At 39.2% G+C, this 21280-nt stretch overlaps 1 protein-coding gene across 1 annotated transcript in view; it reads left to right on the forward strand.

Moving 5' to 3' along the window:
* The first annotated feature begins 281 nt into the window (after positions 1–281).
* The window catches only part of KCNH8 (potassium voltage-gated channel subfamily H member 8), a 223862-nt gene continuing 202863 nt past the window's right edge, over positions 282–21280 (forward strand). The window contains exon 1 of the mRNA XM_037070746.1: positions 282–387. Within this exon, the coding sequence (XP_036926641.1) occupies positions 282–387 (106 nt within the window). The remainder of the gene's footprint in view (positions 388–21280) is intronic.

Consider the following 21280-nt stretch of genomic DNA (forward strand, 5'->3'; position numbering starts at 1 on the left):
CGGTAACCATCCTATAATAATTCCCTACGGCAGTAAAGCATGTTAGAGTTTGCCCATCAACCTTTATTATTGTGCTCTTAGCCCTTTTTTTGTATAACTTTGCTTTCCCGGTGGCACAGAAATGTATGTTCCTCAAGGAAATACAAAGTGTTGCCCACTCACAAATAAATTAGGAATCCCTTTCGCATTCTCTGCAGCTTCCCCAGCAGTTCAAGTGATGTTCTCCAGGAAACAGTTATCACGGGATTGATTTTTCCATTTGGCCCCTGGGATTGCTGAGCATGGCAGCTGGCCAGGTGCAGGGCACTAGGGCCTCTGGGAGGGCTGAGAAAGGATCCAGGGATCAGAGGGCAGGTCGAGCAGGCCGAAGGCCGGGCTCTAATGCAAGTAAAAACGAGCTGAGAAGAACTCAAACCTAGGTTTTCCTCCACATTGGATGGTAGCTGCGTGATGGTACAAAAGGTACTTAACATCTCTGAAACCATTTCTTCACCTGTGAATAGAGGCTGTTAGGATGCTATTATGAGCCCTCATAATAGCCCTCATAATAAAGTCTCAGCATAGTCTCTTGTGAAAGGTAATATTTTTGCTTGGGTACAATTATCATCACCACGAATTAAGACTGAAGAGATATCATCTGCTTTTGTTCAAAAGTGTCATTTTTAGTTTGTTTAGCTACATGATTTAAGGAATTTCACCTCATGTTTCTACAGTTCATAACATCTGTCAGGTCTAAATTTTTAAAAAAGGGGGACCATTTTGTGAGCAGGTGAACATGCCGGCATGGGTATGAGTAGTCGGCATGAAAACACGTGTTGCTTTTTGGAAAGAAATATTTTAAGAGCTTGAAAGGTGTGTCTTCCTGTATGAAGTCTTTTATAAGCCATTTTTTAAAATGTGTTCATCAAAATCTTTTTCCAGGAAAAATACATACTTGTTTGTTTATGTATTTAACAAATACCTGTACAATTTTTACTGAGTTCAGGCATGTTAATCTTTATTTCAACACCATGAAGTCAGTCCTATTATCATCCCTAGTTCACAGGTATGTACAATGTGGCACAAGGCAATTAAGCCAGTTGCTCAAGATCCTATGGGTAGTAAGCTGCCCAGCCAGGATTCTAATGCAGGCAACCTGGTTTCAGAGCTGCGCTTCTAGGTGTCAGGCTAGGCCAATCTAGCCCATTTGTGTTGTGGGGTCTTTTGAATAACAGGACTTGTGATTATTTAAATCCTTTTGTGTGGCTGTCACAGTGGAATTTCTGGGTTGATATGCAGTCAGCCTCTGTAATTAGTTAAGGAGTGTGCATTTACCAGGGACTTCCCCTTTGCATGAGGCCTTACGGGGAGTTAGTGAAGGAGGGAGGCAGCAGATTGGTATTAACGACTCCCTGTTTTTAAAGTTTTTTATTTATTTATTTTTAGAGAAAGGGGAAGGGAAAGAGAAAGAGAAGGAGAGAAATACCAATGTGTGGTTGCCTCTCACGTGTCCCTCACTGGGGACCTGGCCCACATCCCAGGCATGTGTCCTGACTGGGAACTGGACATATGACCCTTTGGTTCTCAGTCTGTGCTCACCAGCCAGGGCAGGACTCCCTGTTAAGAACCTGTGTCATGTGCATTAGGAGACACTAGAGTCCAATAAGTTAGTCTGTTTCTTGAATGATTCTAAACAACATTATGACACCTTTGGCCTTCCAAATCACATTAAAATATCTGCTTAGTGACTCAAAGTAATCCTACTTCATGCAAACAAAGGACATCTACATCGAGACCAAGATTTTATTATTTATCTTCTTTTTCTTCTTCTCATAAATAAACTAACAATTTTAAGAGAATTTTAAAAACTCCACTAACCATAATGAATTGCATGGACTTTAGATTTTTTTTAAGCTTCCACTGGCTTATGTATGCTTTGGAAGAAGTTGATGGACTTGCCTGTCTTCTCTCTTCAGTAATTATCCCTGATGCATCTACAGTGTTGGTGTTGCTTTGACAATACCATCTGACCATGATTTTTGTTTGAAAACACCATGAGCTTTCCTTATGCACATTCTCCTGGTTTCCCTCCTGTATCACTGGCTGCTCCTGCTCAGCTCCTTTGCCACGTCGTCCTCTTTTCTGAGACTTCATCAAGTCAAGTGCTCCAGAGCTCAGCCTTTGGGCAGATCATATCACTCTGCTCCAAAAGCTATAATGACTCTTCATCCAAAGTCCTTGCGTTAAGCCCCTTATCATCCAGTCCTTTCTCTCTGGCCTAATTGCTAATTGTATGAGTTCCCTAGAGCTGCCATAACACAATACCACAAACTGAGCTGCTTTAAGAAAACAATAACTGTCTCACAGTTCTGAAGGCTAGAAGTCTGAGACCAAGGTGTCTGCAAGGCTGCGCTCCCTCTGAAGGCTCTAAGGAGGGACTGTTCCAGGCCCATCTCCTGGCTGCTGGGGGTTTCTCGCCTTGCAGTAGCATCACTCCAGCCCTCACAGGATGGTCTCCCTGTATGTGCTCATGTCTGTGTCCAAATTTATTGTTTTTAATAAGGACACTAATGCTATTGGACTAGGGGCCTGCTGTACTCCAGTTCAATGACCTCGTTCATTACATCAGCAATGGCTTTTTTTATAAGGTCATGTTGTGAGAGCCTCAGTACGTGAATTTGGGGGGAACATAACCCAACCCATAGCACTACAATGCTTCCCTTGCTCACTCTGGGGACACCACACTCCTCTCTTTGCTGTTTCTTGAATACTTGTATGTGCTTGTGCCTTAAGACCTTCATATTGTCTGTTCCCTCTGCCTGGAGCATTCCTACCCTCCCATGGTTCATGTGGCTCACAGACTGCTCTCCTTCAGGTCTGTCTTAAAACGTGTGCTTCTCAGCAACGCCTCCTTCCTTTGACCCTCCTATGTAAGATTGTACGTCCACTCTTCCCCATGCCCCTCAGTTCTACCTTGTCCGTTGTTTTTCTTTACTATCTAGTACTTACCACCTTTTAATATACAGTACTGGGTCAGTTGTATTATCTTGCTTACTTATTTACAGGTTTTGTTGTCTCATATTTGTCTCCCCACAACTCCAACATTGGAATGTAAACCCGAGGAGGGGCTCTCCATCTGTTTCACCATTCTCTGGTGTATTTCAGACACTCAGAACAATAGGGTATGAGCACAAAGGCATGTCAAAAAACATATGTAGCTTTGCTGCTTTCCTTTGTGCCTTAGTTGCAGAGATGCCTACCATTCATATATTGGAGCAAGGCAGGGATACTGTTCTCTTGAGCACTGTGGCATCGCTGCCCATCGGACCCTCCACCTGGGACCATTAGCCAAATGTCACGTTCAGGATGACTACACATCCTGGCGGGACTTGCCATCCTCCCCTTCTGAGAGCTCCGAGCATTTTCCACATGCAGAATAAAACCCGAATTCTGATGATGAGGTAATCAGAGGCCTCGTTTGACTCATTGCCACTGTCACTTAGCACATGGAGAAGCAATCACTGGGCCTCCTGGAAGAAACTGATAATCAGGTTGAGAACTCAGGTGTCATGACTTGCTGTGATTTTCCTACCAGCATCGAAAAGCAAAAAGCTCCTAAAGCAACCGCAAAGTGCTGTGGGAGACAGCTCTCCGGCCTCACCAGAGTGGATGAGGTTTAAACTGCCCACAGATGTCACATCCAATTTCCTTAATAATTATATCAAGGCCTCTCCTAGGCTCCCAGCCAATGTCAGGAGCCATTCCCAGCAGAACCACTGAGCTGGTCAACCTACTCTGTCCTCCTTGGTCTTAAAATACATCATTTTATATTAAACTTATCTATTTGTTATGATTCCATGTCCTCGTAAATATTGTACATTTTTTATGAGCCTGTGTCCTCATAGAAGGTGGAGTTTAATGAGGGCAAGCGTGTCTTAGTCATTGTCATTTTCCATTCTGGTGCCCATGTAGATGCTGGTCCAGTATCCATGCTGGTCCAGGTCTCTGTGCTAGTACAGAAGCCTGAGAAATGCTTCTTAAGCCCCACCTGAAGTACAGCCTCAGAGTACAGAGTCTCACACAGGCTACATTAGCATCCAAGCTTGCTTTGGCCATTTTGATTTAGTTTTACTTATTTATTCTTTAACTCATGAATGGCTTTCAAAAATAAATGCCTTAACACCACTTTAAGCCATTTTTCTGTCAGAGAAAAGATTGGTGGTTTGGAGGACAGCATAGAAAGGTGTTTCCGACATCCCGAGGCCCGGGAGGTGAACTGTCTGAGCAAGACATCCAAGCCAGATCAGATTGCGTAGGGGAAGGCCTGGCCACATAGATGTGGGAAATGTGTCATTGATTTTTTTTTCCTCCACGCTCATTCATGGATGGCAACATTATCCATGACTGACCATAAAACAGCAGGGGTATTGAGAGGTAGAAGTTGACTGAGGCAGCACATTTGATCCCTCAATCCACGGATAATAAACCCGTCTTATTCCTGGTGTGGCCACCTGTCATGTGCTTCCTGAACAATGTGTCTTTTTTTTCTCTCCAGTCCTATGGGTGTTGTCCACGTGCATCCATCCAGAAGAAAATGCTGGGTGTGTTTGATTGCAGAGGTGGCTCTTCTGGGTAGGGGTGGCTTCTTTCTGAAGAGAATTTATGAGGAGCTAACGAAGTTTAAGATTCAAGACCTTTCACTTGTCTCGGTAGGGACCACAGCATGTCCCATTAGTCACTTCTGTTTGTGAGATTTTTTAAAGTAATTTAGTCTAACCACAATCACTGTCCTGGTGCTTGCCATTCAAATTTCCCCTCTGCCACACTTTTTTCCTTTGTTGGGCCGCAGGCAATTTGGGGATCCAGTTAAAGTGGAAGTTGAATTGGCCATGCACTTCTTTCATTTAGGTTGGGCAGAATATATGTGTGTATTTCCTGAATTTGCAGTAATTTCCAAGTGTTGCTGTTGCTCATCATCCTGGGGAAGGAAAGAATGGCTTGCAGGGATAGTTGGGCCACCCACTCTGTGACTCAGCAGGTGTCAGGACACAGCAGTGCAGGGCCTGGCTTGGTCTTCTCAGGATGAGCAGCTCCCATGATGCCCTGCAACAGAATTACGTGAACAGGGGAGGAGAAAGGAGGATTGAAACAGACACAGCCAATAACTGGCCTGTGAAAGGTATCACAAAGGGCATGTCAGGCAGTCCATTAAAAAAGCCATTATGTTATTTTTTTGCGTTTTATGATGTTTGTCAGCTTTTTACAATTTGTCATTTTGTGATTATTCTCAGCCTAAGCGAATCTTCATTTTTACTCCTAACATATTTTTGCTTACAAAATTACCCTTATTAAAAAAATTCTTAAGATTTCTAAAACCCAGATCTTCCCTGCCTCTGCCTTATCGATTCTCTTTAGTTTGTTATATTTTGACAAGCCCTCTGGGGTCCAATGCATAAAATTTCAAATAAAAATAAAGTTTAATTTCATTTTCAGTCAATATTAACAATTTCACTGCCTTCTACAACTTCTGAAAAATATGTAGATATTAAATAATTAATCCTTATCAAGTTTTTACATGTGACAAAAATAACCCTAGCATTCCATTTACATAGGACAAGTGGAGTCAGGTAACTTGCGTTTCACACCCTCGAAGCTTCAACAAATTCCTCAGGGTTCTTGTCTATCTGCCTTCCAGCTGGAGTTATGTCATCTACATGGAAAATGTAGATGACTACAGTGTAATTTTTTATACTTCTACACGAGAAAATGCTTTTTTCTAATTATTTGCAGATACCATGACAGAATTTCTAAGTGACACTTTTGTTGAGTGCCTTTATTCTATATATTGTATATGATAGATACTTTAGTTAAAATATGTGGCTATGTAGAGCCAAATCCTCAAATTTTCTGGGAGAAAAGATGACTGCGAAACATTTAATCATTTCTGCTGGAACTGGAACTGACAAGTTAGAGTAAGTCAGAGCATGTGTATTTGTGTACCAGGGATAATTTTGTTTGCCATTTCCAATTGTCAACATGACTGCAATAAAGATTTCAGAAAACCTCAGTAATGCCTTGTAACACAGCCTGTGGGGTGACAAATAATACCAGCTTACCCTGTAAATAAACGATACTCCAAGAAAGGTAGTGATAGTCAGCTTTGATAAAATGAAGTGGCGCAGAAGAACTTTCCAGCTCAAGGATAAGCCAGTTGTACAGCTTTGAAATCTTTGAAACGTCCTCTTTGACAACAGATAAAATTTGCAAGATCGTTAGCATCCATTTTGTTCCAGGATACTTTTTAGGATGTAGCCCATATGGAAAACAAAAAGAAAGCTTCCACATCAAGCCTTTCTGATAAAGAGGAACCTGCCTTTCCTGTCCCCAGAGATTTCCCAAGTGGCCTCAGTGTGCTCTCCCCCATGCAAGGTGTTGACCTTGACCACATCCCTGAACTTCTCTGGGTCTCAGTTTCATGTCATAAAGCAAAGGGTTGAAACCACATCCCCAGCTCTGTTTCCAGATCTGGTACAAATATTCTGTGGTCTCTCTATCAACGTATTAAATGGGTCAGGTCCATAAAGAAGAAAAGTAATTAGAATAATTAGTAATTACTCTAGGTGTAACAGATGCTGTGGGAGATGCAGATAGCCCTGGAGCCCTCAGGATTCCACTAAATTATTGGCCGGCACATGGGCAAGAGTAACTGGAGAGGATAATTCTAGCTTGAGATCAACAATCCAAAACATAAGACATTAGAACAGTCACATATTATTCCACAATTCTATGCTAAGGTCTCTACATAAGATTAAATTTGCATTGGGGCAAAATTACCCACCACCGTCCCCAGTGAAGTAAGTTTATTGCAGACTGACATGATGTCTGTTATGAATAGACATATTTTTCCCAGCATGGAAAAGTGAATTGATTCTTGAGCCTCTGATGAAATAGTTGCCTTTAAATATGATTTAAACCAACAAACAAAAAACTTACCTTGAAGCCATTCCAACTGAATACTTAAGTTACCTGCATGATTTAAATGCTTACTCCTGTTTCTTTTCTTTTAAATTATCTGCTTATTTATTGACTTATCTGTATGTTAATGCTGACCTTGTATATTTGGGTAAGTTAAATGTGCTTCTTTGGACTACACTGTACTTCTCATTTGAGGTCAAAGTGTATACTGCCAACGGCAAGGGTTTGGCTTGGCCCCTCGAGACAAACTCACATTGCTAGAGGAAGACATGTTTATGACTCTCCACCTTTGCTCCCGAGGCTTACTTAACCACGAGTCTTACTTAACCACTCGAGACATTGAAACCTCTAACTTCTGACCCAGTTCTACAAGGGCTTTACCATTTACTTGCCCATCTATTCTATTTGGGAAAATGAAAAAAAAAAATTTCTGCTATTTTAAAGGTTGTGCTGTTATTTCACTTTCTTATTTCATCTCAAATATTTTAATCTTTAATATCTTTTCTGTGATAAAAAGATATGCAAAGTCAGGGATGGGGGAGATGTCGAGGAAATTATTTGAAATTATATAGATCTCATTTGGTAAAGAACAGAGGAAATAATAAAGGCAAATTAAGATCTATATTGACACTTTTTTGTTGATTTGTGCTGCCCTACAGGAATATGTGTGCATACCTTAAAATACACAGCCAAGATTTCTGTTAAGATTAATTGGCTTGGAGTGGGTATTCACATAGTGATTTCAAATAAAGCTTTTTTTCACCCCGGAAATAAAGTAGCCTAATTCAAACAGGAAATCAATTTTTCTTAGACGTGGAATGAAAGTAAATTCTGATGTATTTCAATGGTGAGTACATTATATGTTTCAACTTAGAAAATATTTAACTTTATTCTAGCCATTAGATTTTTGAGGAAGTTGACAACATAACTAATTAAAATGTGCTGTAGAGCCTTTGAAATATTAGTACAATGTTTATTTTCTTTACCTGAACTGTGATTGCTTTGAAAATTATGAATTCTAGCTAGTCCATTTTTAAAGACAAATCTAGTGTTTATAATTATCTGAAATGTCACTTAATTATTCCTCCTTTTCAATGCCGCTTATTCCCACAAGGGTGAGAAGAATGGATTTTCATTAGGGCTCACTTTGTTCCAGTTCTTTCCAACAAAATATATAATTGATTAAAGTACAACCAGACCTTTTGTTGTTTTACCAAAATTAACCACCAGTCAGTCTCACAGATATGCAGGGTGGAGCAAAAGTAGGTTTGCAGTTGTGGGTATGCAAAACAGTTTATTCTTCTCTTATTATTTATTCATTATTGTGCTATTTTCCATATAAACCACCGTAAACCTAATTTTGCCTCACCTTGTATCTTGGGCAAGGTGTTACTGGGTACAGTCCTAATGAATGCAGCTGTATTTAAGGCCCAGCCTCTGACATCAAGGGACCTATAGCTTAGAGCAGTGAAAGATATACAGAGCTCAAACCCAGAACAGTTTTGGAAAATGATAGAATAGAGTAAAATAAAGTTTAGCTGATGATGAGGGAAGAAAAACAGAGGTAACTGTGATGAAGAGTAGGGGGAAAAGGGGATCCGAATAGTCCATTGATGTGGTTTCAGGAATAGACTACGATAAAGGTGGAGACGAGGATGTAGTAAGAACATGTAGTCCCAGAAATCAAATCCTAATATGATGGAAGATTTGGAGAGACATAACAGAGATACAGAATGTGGGAACAAGAATGGTCCCTAAAGTCCAGTCTGTTGTTTTTACAGACAAGGAAATTGAGGCACAGAGGGGATAAGTAACTTACCAGAGGTCACATGAATATCAGGAGCATAATGGGACCAAATACCCATCTGCTGAATCACAGCCCAAGAAGTTTTTTTATCACATCATGCTAGGTTATTTAAGGTCAAAGCCTTCAGCAGTTACTGCTTCTTGAATATGTAGTAGATTGGCTTAGTTGTCATTGTTTTCTTTTCTTTTTTTTTCTAGATTTTATTCATTTATTTAGTAGACAGCAGGAAAGGGAGGAAGACAAAGAGAGAGAGAAACATTGGGAAATGTTTCTGTGCAGGAGAGATACACTGATAGGTCGCATCTTCCACATCCCCAACTGGGGACCTGGCCTACAAGCCAGGCATGTGCCCTGACAGAATGAAACCTGCAACCTTTTAGTCTGTGGGCCAGCACTTGGCCCACTGAACCACACCAGCCAGGGCATCATGTTTTTTAATATCTATTTTTCCCATAAGGGCTTCTATAAAAATGAGAGCTTTCTTCCTAATTCCTGGATGTGGTATGTATGTTCACTAGAATAACTTGCCCTTCATATGTGGCAGTTTTGGTCAGTAGGAGCTGAAATACCCAGAGATGTTTTTGCTTCAAATGTTATAAGAACATGCATGGTAGTTTCTAGAAAACAAGGCCCTCAAAAGAAAGTGTATGCTATATAACCCTGTCTTGGCAAGGCCTTGGCAAAAAGAGGCTGAGTTGCACTAGTTTGGAGGCATCATGCTTTATTTAGCATTAAGGTTTCTGTTGCAGCAACTCTCTCTCTCTCAGACACACACACATACACACACACACACACACACACACACACACACGGGAGAGTTCATTCTGCAAGAAAAGCAGCTGTCAACTTGCTGATGCTCAGGCTAGGCGGGCTGTGCTCTGCAGAGCTCTAGCAGGTGCCATTCACATGAGACTACCAGGCTATAGTCTGAATATGTCACCTGGAGTTCTGCCTTGCTCTGCAAAAGCAGTGTTCAGATTAAAATGTTCCCAAAAGATTTTCAGTAACAGTAAACAACACCAGCAGACAGGAGCTCTGGTTTGTATATGCTTCTGGAGATCCATAATATCCCTTTCTCTCATCCCTGACCCTTTACACTACACCACAAGAGATAGGGTCTATTTTTGGAGCGATACTCCCAAGTTTTCATCTGGATTCTTCACCAGGCTCCTTTTGTCTGAATAGATCCAGTGGCCCCTTCAAACCACTGCCTTGAACTTGTTACTTAATGCAGGCATTAGAGGATCATTGTTCCCTTTTAGAGCCAACATCACTCTTTGGGTGCCTCAGTCTGGTTTTCCCCCTAGTCTTGAAATCATCTTCCTACCTCTGTGCTGCCTTCTTTAGCCTCTCGTGTCTTTAACCCTTCTTTCATTCATTTCTTCCCATCCCAGGCAAGATTGCTATTCTCCATAGTCTTAACGATGAATCCCTAATGAGCCAGAAGAGAACATTTTATTCTCTTCTGATACCATGGAGAAGTGGTGATAGGTGGGAAGTATGGTGATAATACATGAGACTTTTATCATATTGGAAACTCTTGCTTCCCGAGGTGGCCCATTGTCTAGATTAGGAGCCAACATATGTGTATGGGAACTTAAGAACTCACAATAATCACCCTGGGTTATAACATGAGTACATTGTTCTCAGTACAGAGTTTCACAGGAGATATACACATACACAGAGGCACATGCATATTATAAGTGGTGCAGGAATATAAGACTTATCAACTACCTATATCTTATAAAGATTAAAGAAAAGAGTTTAGCAGAAAACAATAACAATGAAAACCTGTGAAGATCCTGCTGATTCTGAGATACATTCAGTAGGTGCTGACCCTCCAGGCTGTCGCAGCAACCCTGAAGTGTAGGTAGCCTTGCAGGCCCCGTGTTCTAACTCCGTGAGTCGCTACACAGTACGGAACTAGTGCTTTTGTACAGGTCTGGGTGCAAGTCTGCCTGGTTGGAGGCTTTTGTGTTCCCACCACACGTGCTGCCTATGGAAATCAAGATGCTCAGTGGGAAGAGGTAGCCTTCCATTAGGGGTGGCCCTCATGCATAATGCCCTGTGTTTCATGTATTCCTTGTTCAGCTCAGATCAAATAAAAATCACATGAATGAGGTCCAACTTAGACCCCTGTGTGGTGAGAGGAGACTCATTTGCTCAGGATGACACAGTCACAGAGGGACAAGCCAGGATCTGAGTGCAGACAGTCTGACTCTGCAGCAGGGTCTGGGAACTGTCGCCTGCAGGCCTTGCTTGGCTCTCCTCCTGGTTTTGAACAGCATGTGGTAGAAATGGTTGAAAAGGATAAAAAGAAGAATATTTCGTGGTAATACTTGCACATGTATGTTCTCTGGCTTCTTTTGTGGTACAGCAGAGTTGAGTATCTATTATGGGGGCCAGATTGCCTTCAAAGCCTAAAATGATTTGTTGTGGGCATTTAAAAAAATGTGCTTATCTCTACTCTAAAAGCTTACTTCTTGGGCTATACTTTCCCCACTGTATTATGTTAAGCTTATATTAGACTTTCTAGATTATTTTGTATTATGTGAGAGATTTTAAATGAAAATAATCATCCGGGATTTTTGGGGTGACAGTGGTACAGATGTGAAATCTTAGGAGCAGCTCAATGAAGCCATGAAATAGAGTCAATATTAGATGAATGGAAAAATATAATAAATGTTCTACTCACACCATTGTTCGTTCTATGACTCATTAGAAAAATTCATCACAAGCCCTGGCTGGTGTAGCTCAGTGGATTGAGCACGGGCCTGTGAACCAGACAATCACGGTTCGATTCCCAGTCAGGGCACATTCTTGGGTTGCAGGTCAGTTCCCGGCAGGGGCCAGTTCCCAGCCGGGGATGCACAAGAAGCAACCATACATTGATGTTTCTCTTCCTCTCTCCTTCCCTTCCCCTCTAAAGATAAATGAATAAAATATTTAAAAAAAAAGAAAAATTCATCACAATTGACAAATAAAATGGAGTTTCATTCATGTAACTGCATCACCAATGTATTTAGCTCATTTGTATTCATCAGGTTATTTTTCAAAATAGATAAAAAGCAGACCATTAGCTGGAAATGATTAATAAAGCCAAACACTTAGTGTTTTGGCTCATAAGGCCTATGAGAGAAGCTAAATGAATTAGCCAGCTATGACAAAGATTGATATTTGAGACACCTACTGTGTGCCATGTACTATATTGGGTGTAACTGCATTACTCCTACAACACCATTTCGTGCACAAGGGTATCAGAGCGCAGAGGTAAAGTAACAGCTGCAGGTCATGCAGCTAATACGTGCAAAGCCAAACCAGATCTCTCAACTCCAAACCTGGTATCTTTTTATAAAACAAGTTTCAAGACATTTATCATTTCAACTTGTAAACTGGAGTAGAATTACTCATCCAGGGGTCCAAATGATTCTCGTTCTAAATGTTGCCTGCCCATCAGTTGCCTCTTAACTTCTGTCTGTGATTTACTAGCTGTTGAAAGGGAGAAAAGTAGTTGAAGTGGCCACTGGGTCAATCCTGCTCTCTCTCTCTCTCTCTCTCTCTCTCACACACACACACACAGTTGGAGATGTTGACCAAAAATAAGTGTTTTAATAATTTGAGAGTTTTGATCATTTTACTTTCCAGTTTTTATAGAATTTGGAAAGATGCCTTTTTTCATGTATATGAGAATTTTCTACTTGTGATTGGTAGTTGTCTCAATTTGGCAAGTAGCATAGGATAAGCATAGAAGTTTAGTAAAGACTAAATAAGCAGTGGGCCATCGGGTGTTACTTGGAACCGATGGCACATACACCAAACTTGATGATGAGACAAGAGAGGTCAACTACCAGGCCAACTTGAAACATCCTGGTTTCAGATTTTTGTGATAAAAGGTCACAGCCAATATGTAAAATAGGTAACTGGTTACATTATATCAAAATTGTGCCTTTTGATTTAAAATGTTATAATTTTGAAATACATATCTTTTACAATCAGATAAAACCAATTAGCGAAAAGTGTTTATGTAACCCAAATGTGTATGCACTGTGCCCAAGAACAAAACGATTGTTTGTACTTACACTAAGACCACTTTCAAACTTTGGAGAAATCAAGGACAGCATGAAAATTTATGAGATGAGTGTGTACTTGCATATGTATCTTTTAAAAGGCTCAATTCCTGGTGGGCTTGTAATTTGGCACAATCGTTTTGTTCTTTGGAAAGCATCTTTGCAATTTGTGCCAGGAGTTTTAGAAATGTTCTTACTCTTTGAAATACAACTTTTAACTTCTAGGAATTTGCCTTAGAACAAATGTGAAAGATGTCCATTTAAATAATCTGAGCATACAAGCATAAGAAAAATGTTAACAAACTATATAGAATACCCAAAGCATGAGCTACTCTGCAATCAGTAACATGATGCTAGAGATACACATATACTATCAAGAAGAAAACTTACTTTAATTGGAAATAAGAGATGTAATTTTAAAAAAATTTGATCAGATCTCAGAAGTACATACGTACTTCTGTGATAACATTGATCAAAATGTGTTGCATTTTCTTTTTTATTTCACCCCTGTTCCCCATTAGGAAACACAATTGAGAGCAGGGACTGGGTTTTATTCAACACATTCCTCTTATTATGCATAATGCTTAGTAGATTGCAGACAATCCATAACTTCTTTTGAACAAGTAAGAAAGGTGAAAAAAGTCTTTATGTAACAGAATTATGATTTTACATTTTATTTAGTACTTTATTACAAATGTGACCAGAATAGACAACATTTAAAGTGATAGTACATTTATATATCAAAAAAGAGACATGACATCTTTTCTCTAGAACTGTTGGTAGTTTAGATATCTTTATAATGGTTCTTTGTAATTTGGCTCGAGTTTAAATAGCCCTATCTTAATGGGCCAATCTACAAGAGCAGATCTGTTGCTTGGTTTCCTCTCTACCCCAAGGTATTCTTTTACAGAATGAAAGTGTCCAACAATGCAATGCTGAATCACTATCAGCTCTAATTTGGGGGACTGAGCCTTGAAGTAATGAGTGTGTAGGGGTCTGATTCTGCGAATGCTATTCAGTCTCAGCTTTTATTTCATCAGAGGATCTCATCTCACTTTGCAAACATTCCCTTTCGCTTAGAAACGTCTTGCACAGTGCTCTTACCAAGTAAATACATCTCAGCCTGAAATATAAATCAATACATCAAATTAATTGCAATGAGTTGAGACCTGAAACCAAAGGAGAATACCTGACACCTAGCTCAAGTCAGAGTTCATTATGCTGACTTGCTTTTAAAATCTTTGAATTACCCACTAGAGATGCTTGTTGCTGTGTCTTAGTTGGAATTTTTTTAGCAAGAAAACAGTGGAGAAGAATTAGTGATACAGTGTTTCTTTTCCTTTTTTTGAAAGAAAATACGTTGTCAAATAGAAGCCTTCTGCATGATGGGTAAACAAAACACACCTTACAGATCTATAACTTCAATCAATAAGCTTGCAAATATCCTAATGTAATTGGAATACATCATCTCAGTTTGGTTGCCAAGAAGATAATCTGACTCTTGGTTTTATTTTCCCAACCATATCTTTTACTCAGAATCTGGAGTTGAAAATGCTTCAACAATTAGCAGAGGGACATTTTATGCAGAAAGTTTTTGATCTGTAGTAAAACCAAGAGACCCATCTAACAGAGGAGAGTTTCCATTTGCCTATATTAGGAAGGCTTAGCTCACCATTCCCCTCCCATACCCAGTTCATCTTAGGCTTCAATTCTTTGGGCTCCCATAGAATTTAGAAATGATCTGCAGTAACTTATTGGGTGCTTTTGTAAAAATTAGGAAAGCGGCACATTTGTCAGGCAGACCAATCAGTAAAAGACTTCTTCGGGTGGACAAAGTAGCACCCTGAGGTGCAAGGTTGGTCATCAGCCCCCTGCTACCCCTTTGGCCAGGATCCTTTGTGAATCCAATGCTGTGGATGGCAGCCCTAGGTAAAAGGTGAGTCTCCCCTGTTAGTGTTGGAATTGCAGGAAGCATTTGAGACGTATGATATGAAAGGAATGCCTCCAAATATTGATTGGCCTGGGTCATATGTGTTTCAGTACCTACAGGTCTCTTAAAAATAGTTCTTGACTGTATCAAAGAGTAGCTGATGCCAAACCCAGTATGTCTGAGCAACAAACTACTTTAATGTACGGCCAATATTTGACCTGCAAAATGGCGATTTTCTTTGGTTCAACCTAAATACTTCCCTGATCAGCACTTCTCGGCCATTTCTCTTATGTTCTGATTTCAAATACTTCTGGTCTGTGATCCTTACACTGCATGCTTTTCTATTCTGTCTCTATGTGCAAGCCAGGCCGGTGTCTTCAAGGGCTGCCCTCTCTGTGCCTGGCCCTGGTAACTCTTGACGCTGTTGAGAACACCTTTGATTTGATATTGTTACTGTCAGCACACTTGAGTGGGTGCCAATATTAAGATACCATAGTAAGTAATGGTTTTTTTTTAACTAAATAGAAATATTCTAGCAGAAGAATCACCAGCATTGTGTTTTTTTTTAGAATATACCTAGAAAAAATGGAATGACTGGATTAATTGCTGGATAAATATTTTGCAAGGAAAAAAAAGTACAGTGCTTTGGTACGTTATGATGCTCAGATATGGTTTAGCTGTTTGTATGGAGTGACTTTGAGTTCTTACATCCCAATCAGAAAGGTTATTTTATTTTCTATTAAAACTTAAGATATTTGAAGGAACTTTGAGAAACATTGACAGGCATGCTTCTGAGCTTTACTGCTCTGTTTATTATAAGAAAAGAGAGAAAGATAGGAAGTTAGAATGAAACGGAGGAAGTATGGTGGTGAGAGAGGGAGAGAGAGAGGAAAGGACAACAGGGTGCTGATTGCGGGGGGTAGGGGAGATATAAGGAGACTAACAGGTAATGAAAAAAATACAATAATTTTTTAAAAGAAATTGAAACCTAAGGATAACCAGTTGTAAACAGCTGACTATGACTTAACCGGTAGCTGGTCAAATAATTTCCCGTTTTTGCTCCCCCACCTTCTCTGTGTTGGCTGGGCCTTGTTGGCTGGGCCCTGCAGACCACTTGTTGGCTGGGCCCTGCAGACCACTTGTTGGCTGGGCCCTGCAGAGCAGTCCCAGTTTGGCAGTGTCCCATCGAAACTGATTTTGCTCAAATGAACTTAAAAATTCTAATATACTTGTCTTTTATCTTTTCCCAAATTGCAGGCTTAGAATGGCACATTTTCCATTAATAGGTGTTCATATGGAACATGACTAAATGGAAGTATCTAAGACAAGACAAAAAAGATAAAGAAGTAAATTTTAAATATAGAAGTTACTCATATCTTTCTGTTATAAAATAGTTCTCAATATCCTAAGTGCCTTACATATATTTGCTAAAAATATTTTAATGCAATCATTTTAAAAACCAGTTCTAAATTCCAGTTGAACTTGGCTTTATTATTTTAGTTTGATTAATTGTAGTTTCTCTGGAAGTCACTTAATCTATATTTCAATATTTTTATCTGTACTATAGAATGGTACAAGATTATGGGATGTAAATCTATCTTTCATGGTCAAGTTAAACAATATATGTAAATAGAGCAAAGAGCAATACAGACTTTTGTTATTTACCTTGTTTCTAAAATAATTATTCACCTGGGAATAGACATTTGACGGAAGGTCACAGAAAGCATCTGTAGATATTTCTATTGTTGTTGAGTAATGCAAAAGTCATCAAGTATTACTCAGTCAGGCCATTGTTTTCAGAACTGCCCAAGACTTTGGGAATCAGATAAAGACATCTGTCTTTCACTGGACATGGCCAAGTACCAGGGCTATGGCTTGATGAGCTGAGTACAGTATGGATTTCAGTCCACACACAGCTTCTGCTGGGCACACTTACTCAGGACATGACCTCCTTAATTGTATGTGACAACCCTCATGATTCTCTCCAAAAGCAACGACAGCTTACAAAACCTTGCCCTTGACTTTAGCACAAGAACCATACATACACCTGAGTATTAGAGGGTGTAGGCACCTGCAGTAGGCACCTGCACTGGAAAGCAGTGCATTCCTTGAGTTCAGTGATTTCCATGAATCTGTACAGAAGCAAATCTTGGTAAATATTATAATTAGGGTCATATAAATGCAGGTGGTGAAGATCCTGTACTTTATATACTGAGCCTGGAACAAATGCAAATAGCAAGACTGAGAAATCTGTTCAATGAGTGTACCAGCTCTGATAGATTGGAGTTCCTGGACCATTGTGGGACCCAGAACAGGATCAAGGGCTAATGCAGATCCAGGGAGTGTGTGTCTGTGTGTGTATTCTATGAACCTTTATTTTTTCAAATCAGTGTAAATCCAGTATCTCTATTGCTTAGGTAAAAATGTGACTTTTCCATGTTGAGACTATTGGCAAAGTAAATATATAGTAATTTCCTGAACCAAAAAGTCTTTGTGCGGTTTTTAAGTGATTTGAATATAGAGTCACAAAGAGTTCATTTTAAAAGAATAATTATGGAAATAATATAGTTACGATTTACTGAACAATGTCTTCATGTTCTAGGAATTAGGTTAGATATGTTATGTAAAAGAATAATCACCTCCTGTTTTACCAGAGGAAGACACTAAAATTTACAGAAGCTAGATAGCTTGCCCTCTTCTCAAAGGTAAAAATGGCAGAAGCTGGCAATGACCCTAAGTGTATACTGTAATATCTCATGCAAACCCTTTCTTTAAAACTGCAGAATATTAGAGTTTGAAATAATTTCATATTGTTTTAAGGTATTCCTTCTACTGAATTATAATACTCAAGCTCTTTTCCTTTTGTCTACCTTTTATTCTTTCTCTTCACCCTGCTTTCTTTCTTCCTTTCTCTTCCTGTCTTCATTTTTTCCCTTTCTTCTTTTCTTCCTTTCTTCCTCCCTTCTTTCTTTTATTCATAAGGCTATGTGCAGTGTCTTTATATCATTCATCACAGACATTAAGTTCTAGTCACTCTTTACACATGCCTTTGTATCCATAATTCATGGAATTATCATATGTCTGAGCTCAAAAGGATCTAGGAGATTATATATTCAACTTCCTTACCTATACATAGGACAAGTAAGGGCCAGAGAAGGAAGGTGATGTGGGCATGATCACACAGCTTGTTACTAACAGAACCAGAACCCCATTCTAAGATACCTGGTATGTAGATCAGTGTTCACCCAAAGTATAAGATGTCTACTAGATATGTTACATTTCATGTTTATACCTCTCATGATTTAGGTCAAAGGTGCTCAACCTAAAATCTAATCATCACTAGAAATGAGTTTTTCCTAAAAAGACAGTTTTCTATGTTGAAGGTTAGGTAGCTGCCATGGTGATGTCAGGCCAGCATAACTCAAATGTACCAATATCATTTACTTAAGAAAAATGTGTGTGTGTGTGATAATATTTAATTAAGAAAAAATACACAACAACATAATGTGCTTGATGATGGGATATGCAACAATGGATCATTTCCTTAGGGAGTTTACAGCTTAATGTGTGCTTATAGTTTTGTGTATAATGGGCTTGGGAATGAGTGATTAACAAATCATACAAAACTAACATGTTGAATATCATTAAAAATTCTAATACTCGTTCTTAAGTGGAAAAAAAGGCTATAATGACAGAATAATGGGGGTCACTTGCTTAGCTAAAATGATCAGGGGAAGATTCTCAGAAAAGTAGACATTTAATCTGAGACCTGAAAGGTGAAACGCAGGAAGAAGGAACCACATGGCCAAAACCCCTGAGGCTTGAATGAGCTGAGGACATTCTTAAATGCCCAAATCCAGGCAGGGAGTAAGTGAAATCTTTGGCAGGATATTACAGGCCATGGTAGAGGGCACTCGAGTCTTATGCCAATTGCAATGGAAAGCCTTTAAAGAATTTAAAATGGGAGAGTGAGAGACTTGATTTTTTTTCTGGGCAAAGATTATTCATAGTAATGAGACCAAGAACAGGTGTTAAATCCATATGTGGGGTAGGTTAGCAACCTTCACAGTATTAATTTCACTGATTCATGGAAGACTAAGGTCTCCATTACTAGGATATTCATACAACCACAAATACAATATCATGGAGATCGAAGGATTATAGATTAGACATTGGGTTATATATTGACCTTTATAATTCTCCCTAAACTTTGAGCTATCATTCCATGAACAAAGCTAATTTTTGAAGGTCTTTTTAAGAATTACAGGAAACCATAAAATCAAAAAAGTTATTATTTAGAATGGAATCCTCCCAAATTTTAGAAATTGAATATATACTTACCTACGAAGAAGATGTATCTTCCCAAGTTGGGCCTGCGGTATGTAATCTGAACCCCCTTCCACAAGGGCAGATATCTCTTTTTTTTTTTGGCTTAGCACGTATCACCTACTGATTTTGTTTTAAATGAAGATCCTAGGCTCCCATACCTTGGGGATTCAAATTTAACAGACCTGAGGTGGCACCTGAGAAACTGCACCTTTAATAAGCACTGAGGAGATTCTAATGAGCACGGTGATCAGGACTACACTTGAGAACCATTGGACTTGGCAACTCGGAACCCCTATTCAGATCCTATCTTGTCACTGCTGTTATGCAGCGACATCAGGAATATTATGGCTCTCAGGATATTTTACTTGCTGTGTAGCATTGTCCCTTTTTGAGCCAAAGTCCCTTCATCCATAATGAGGCCGTAAGATGCTGTTGCAATGAACGAAAAATTCAGAATGCAAAATGCTGACCTGAGTGTCTGGAATATCACAGCTGCCCAGTAAACACTGGCTATTATCTGCTTTATTTCTGCCTGTCTAATTCCTTTGGCTGCCTCCTTCCTACTCATTTCAGTTTCCTAATGCAGAGTCAGCATTCGCCTGTACTGGTTTATTTCTCAATTACTGTTGTCTTCCTGTTGCTTCTGCCTCTCTCACAAATTTCCAGTGACCTGCCTTTTGCAGCTATCACCTTAATTAAAGTTTTGTACTCTCTCTGCATTATTATAAAGACTCCAGAATAAATACACTAACATTACATCCATGGAATATCTATAACTATCAAATTAGTTTACTCTTGTGCTTCCTGTGACTTAACTTACAATTATCTCTTGTAAAACCACTCATCTTTCCTGTTTAAGCTAACATGAATACTGTGAAGCAGAGAAAACTATGCAGTGGACAGATGAGCTTCAGGAAAATGCTACCAAATTATGAAAAACCTTTGAATTGCATTAGTTTCCACTGAATATAAACAAAGCTTGAACAGAGGGAGAAAGGTCAGTCCACGCTGGGGCAGTGGACATACTAATTTGTATTTGTTGTCTTAAAAATTCCAGTGTAAAAAGGGTCTACATGTAAATACACACACACACACGCGCATATATAATGGCTAAAATATGGCTGAATTAATCACTTATTTCCATTTTTATGTATGTTTAAAGTCAAGAGCCTGTTCCAGTCTCTTTGAAATTAAAAGGAAATACTCATTGAATTAAACATAATTGCAAGCAAACTCTAGGTTGTGCTGGAAGAGAACCAGGGGACAAGTTAAATTAAATATTTGGGGAATCTGGGTATTCACAAAGTATGGCTGGCTTCATTTGCTCAGTTCCATTCAATCTATCTTTCAACAGGGCCAAAGATGCTAAAACAAATAACCACATTTTTTAGAACAAAAATATAATCATGTAATCTTCCTTTGTCTTTTCATGAACTCCTAAGAAAATTTTTGCAAAGGTACAAAATTTAAATCACTATTAGCCACATATTTGGTAGTGCACGTTCATTTAAGAAAATAAAATTTCACTAAAAGAGAATTGTGCCAGAAAAACCCAGGCCCTATGATTGCCAAGGAGTCTGTCACTTGCCACCTAACTCTCTCTCTATTTTATCCTTCCTCCAGGTTGGGTGGAGTTGGAATTTTTGTATCATCCTGTTCTGAGTATTGAAACGGGGGAAAGTATAACAAACACTGAGCTTTCTCCTCTCCTGTTCTCTGCAAAAGCAGAGAAAAAGGTTGACCTTCCCAGGAAGCTCTAACTATGGTTCATATTTGATTTGGGGGAGGAGGGGTAGCAAGAAGCAGGAATCATAATTATAAAGATGCAGCAATAATAAAAAATAAATGCAGAGATATTTACATCATACCTAGTTTCTTTTTTCTCAACACTTTTAGGAAGATGCTAGCTCACCTACACTAGGGTAGTAGTTAAAATGCAGCACAAAGTAGCCCCTTAATGACACCAAAGACTCTAAATGGACCCCAAATGCTTAATTTATATGCACAAAGTAGTTTTCTTTACTGAGTACTAGTGCCTCATCATTTTTTCATTTTCTGTTTTGGAAAAAAGGCTTTGTTTACCATTATTTAGCTCTCTGTTTTTGCTTAGTCAGTTTTCTAATAGAAAGCAAAATTTCCTATTTTGGCTTACCAAGAATTTTACTAAAAGTAGCACGTCAGGCCCTGGCTGGT

Source organism: Sturnira hondurensis, unplaced genomic scaffold (genome assembly GCF_014824575.4).
Source record: "Sturnira hondurensis isolate 20B ecotype Veracruz unplaced genomic scaffold, ASM1482457v3 Scaffold0019006, whole genome shotgun sequence".
Lineage (NCBI taxonomy): Eukaryota > Metazoa > Chordata > Mammalia > Chiroptera > Phyllostomidae > Sturnira > Sturnira hondurensis.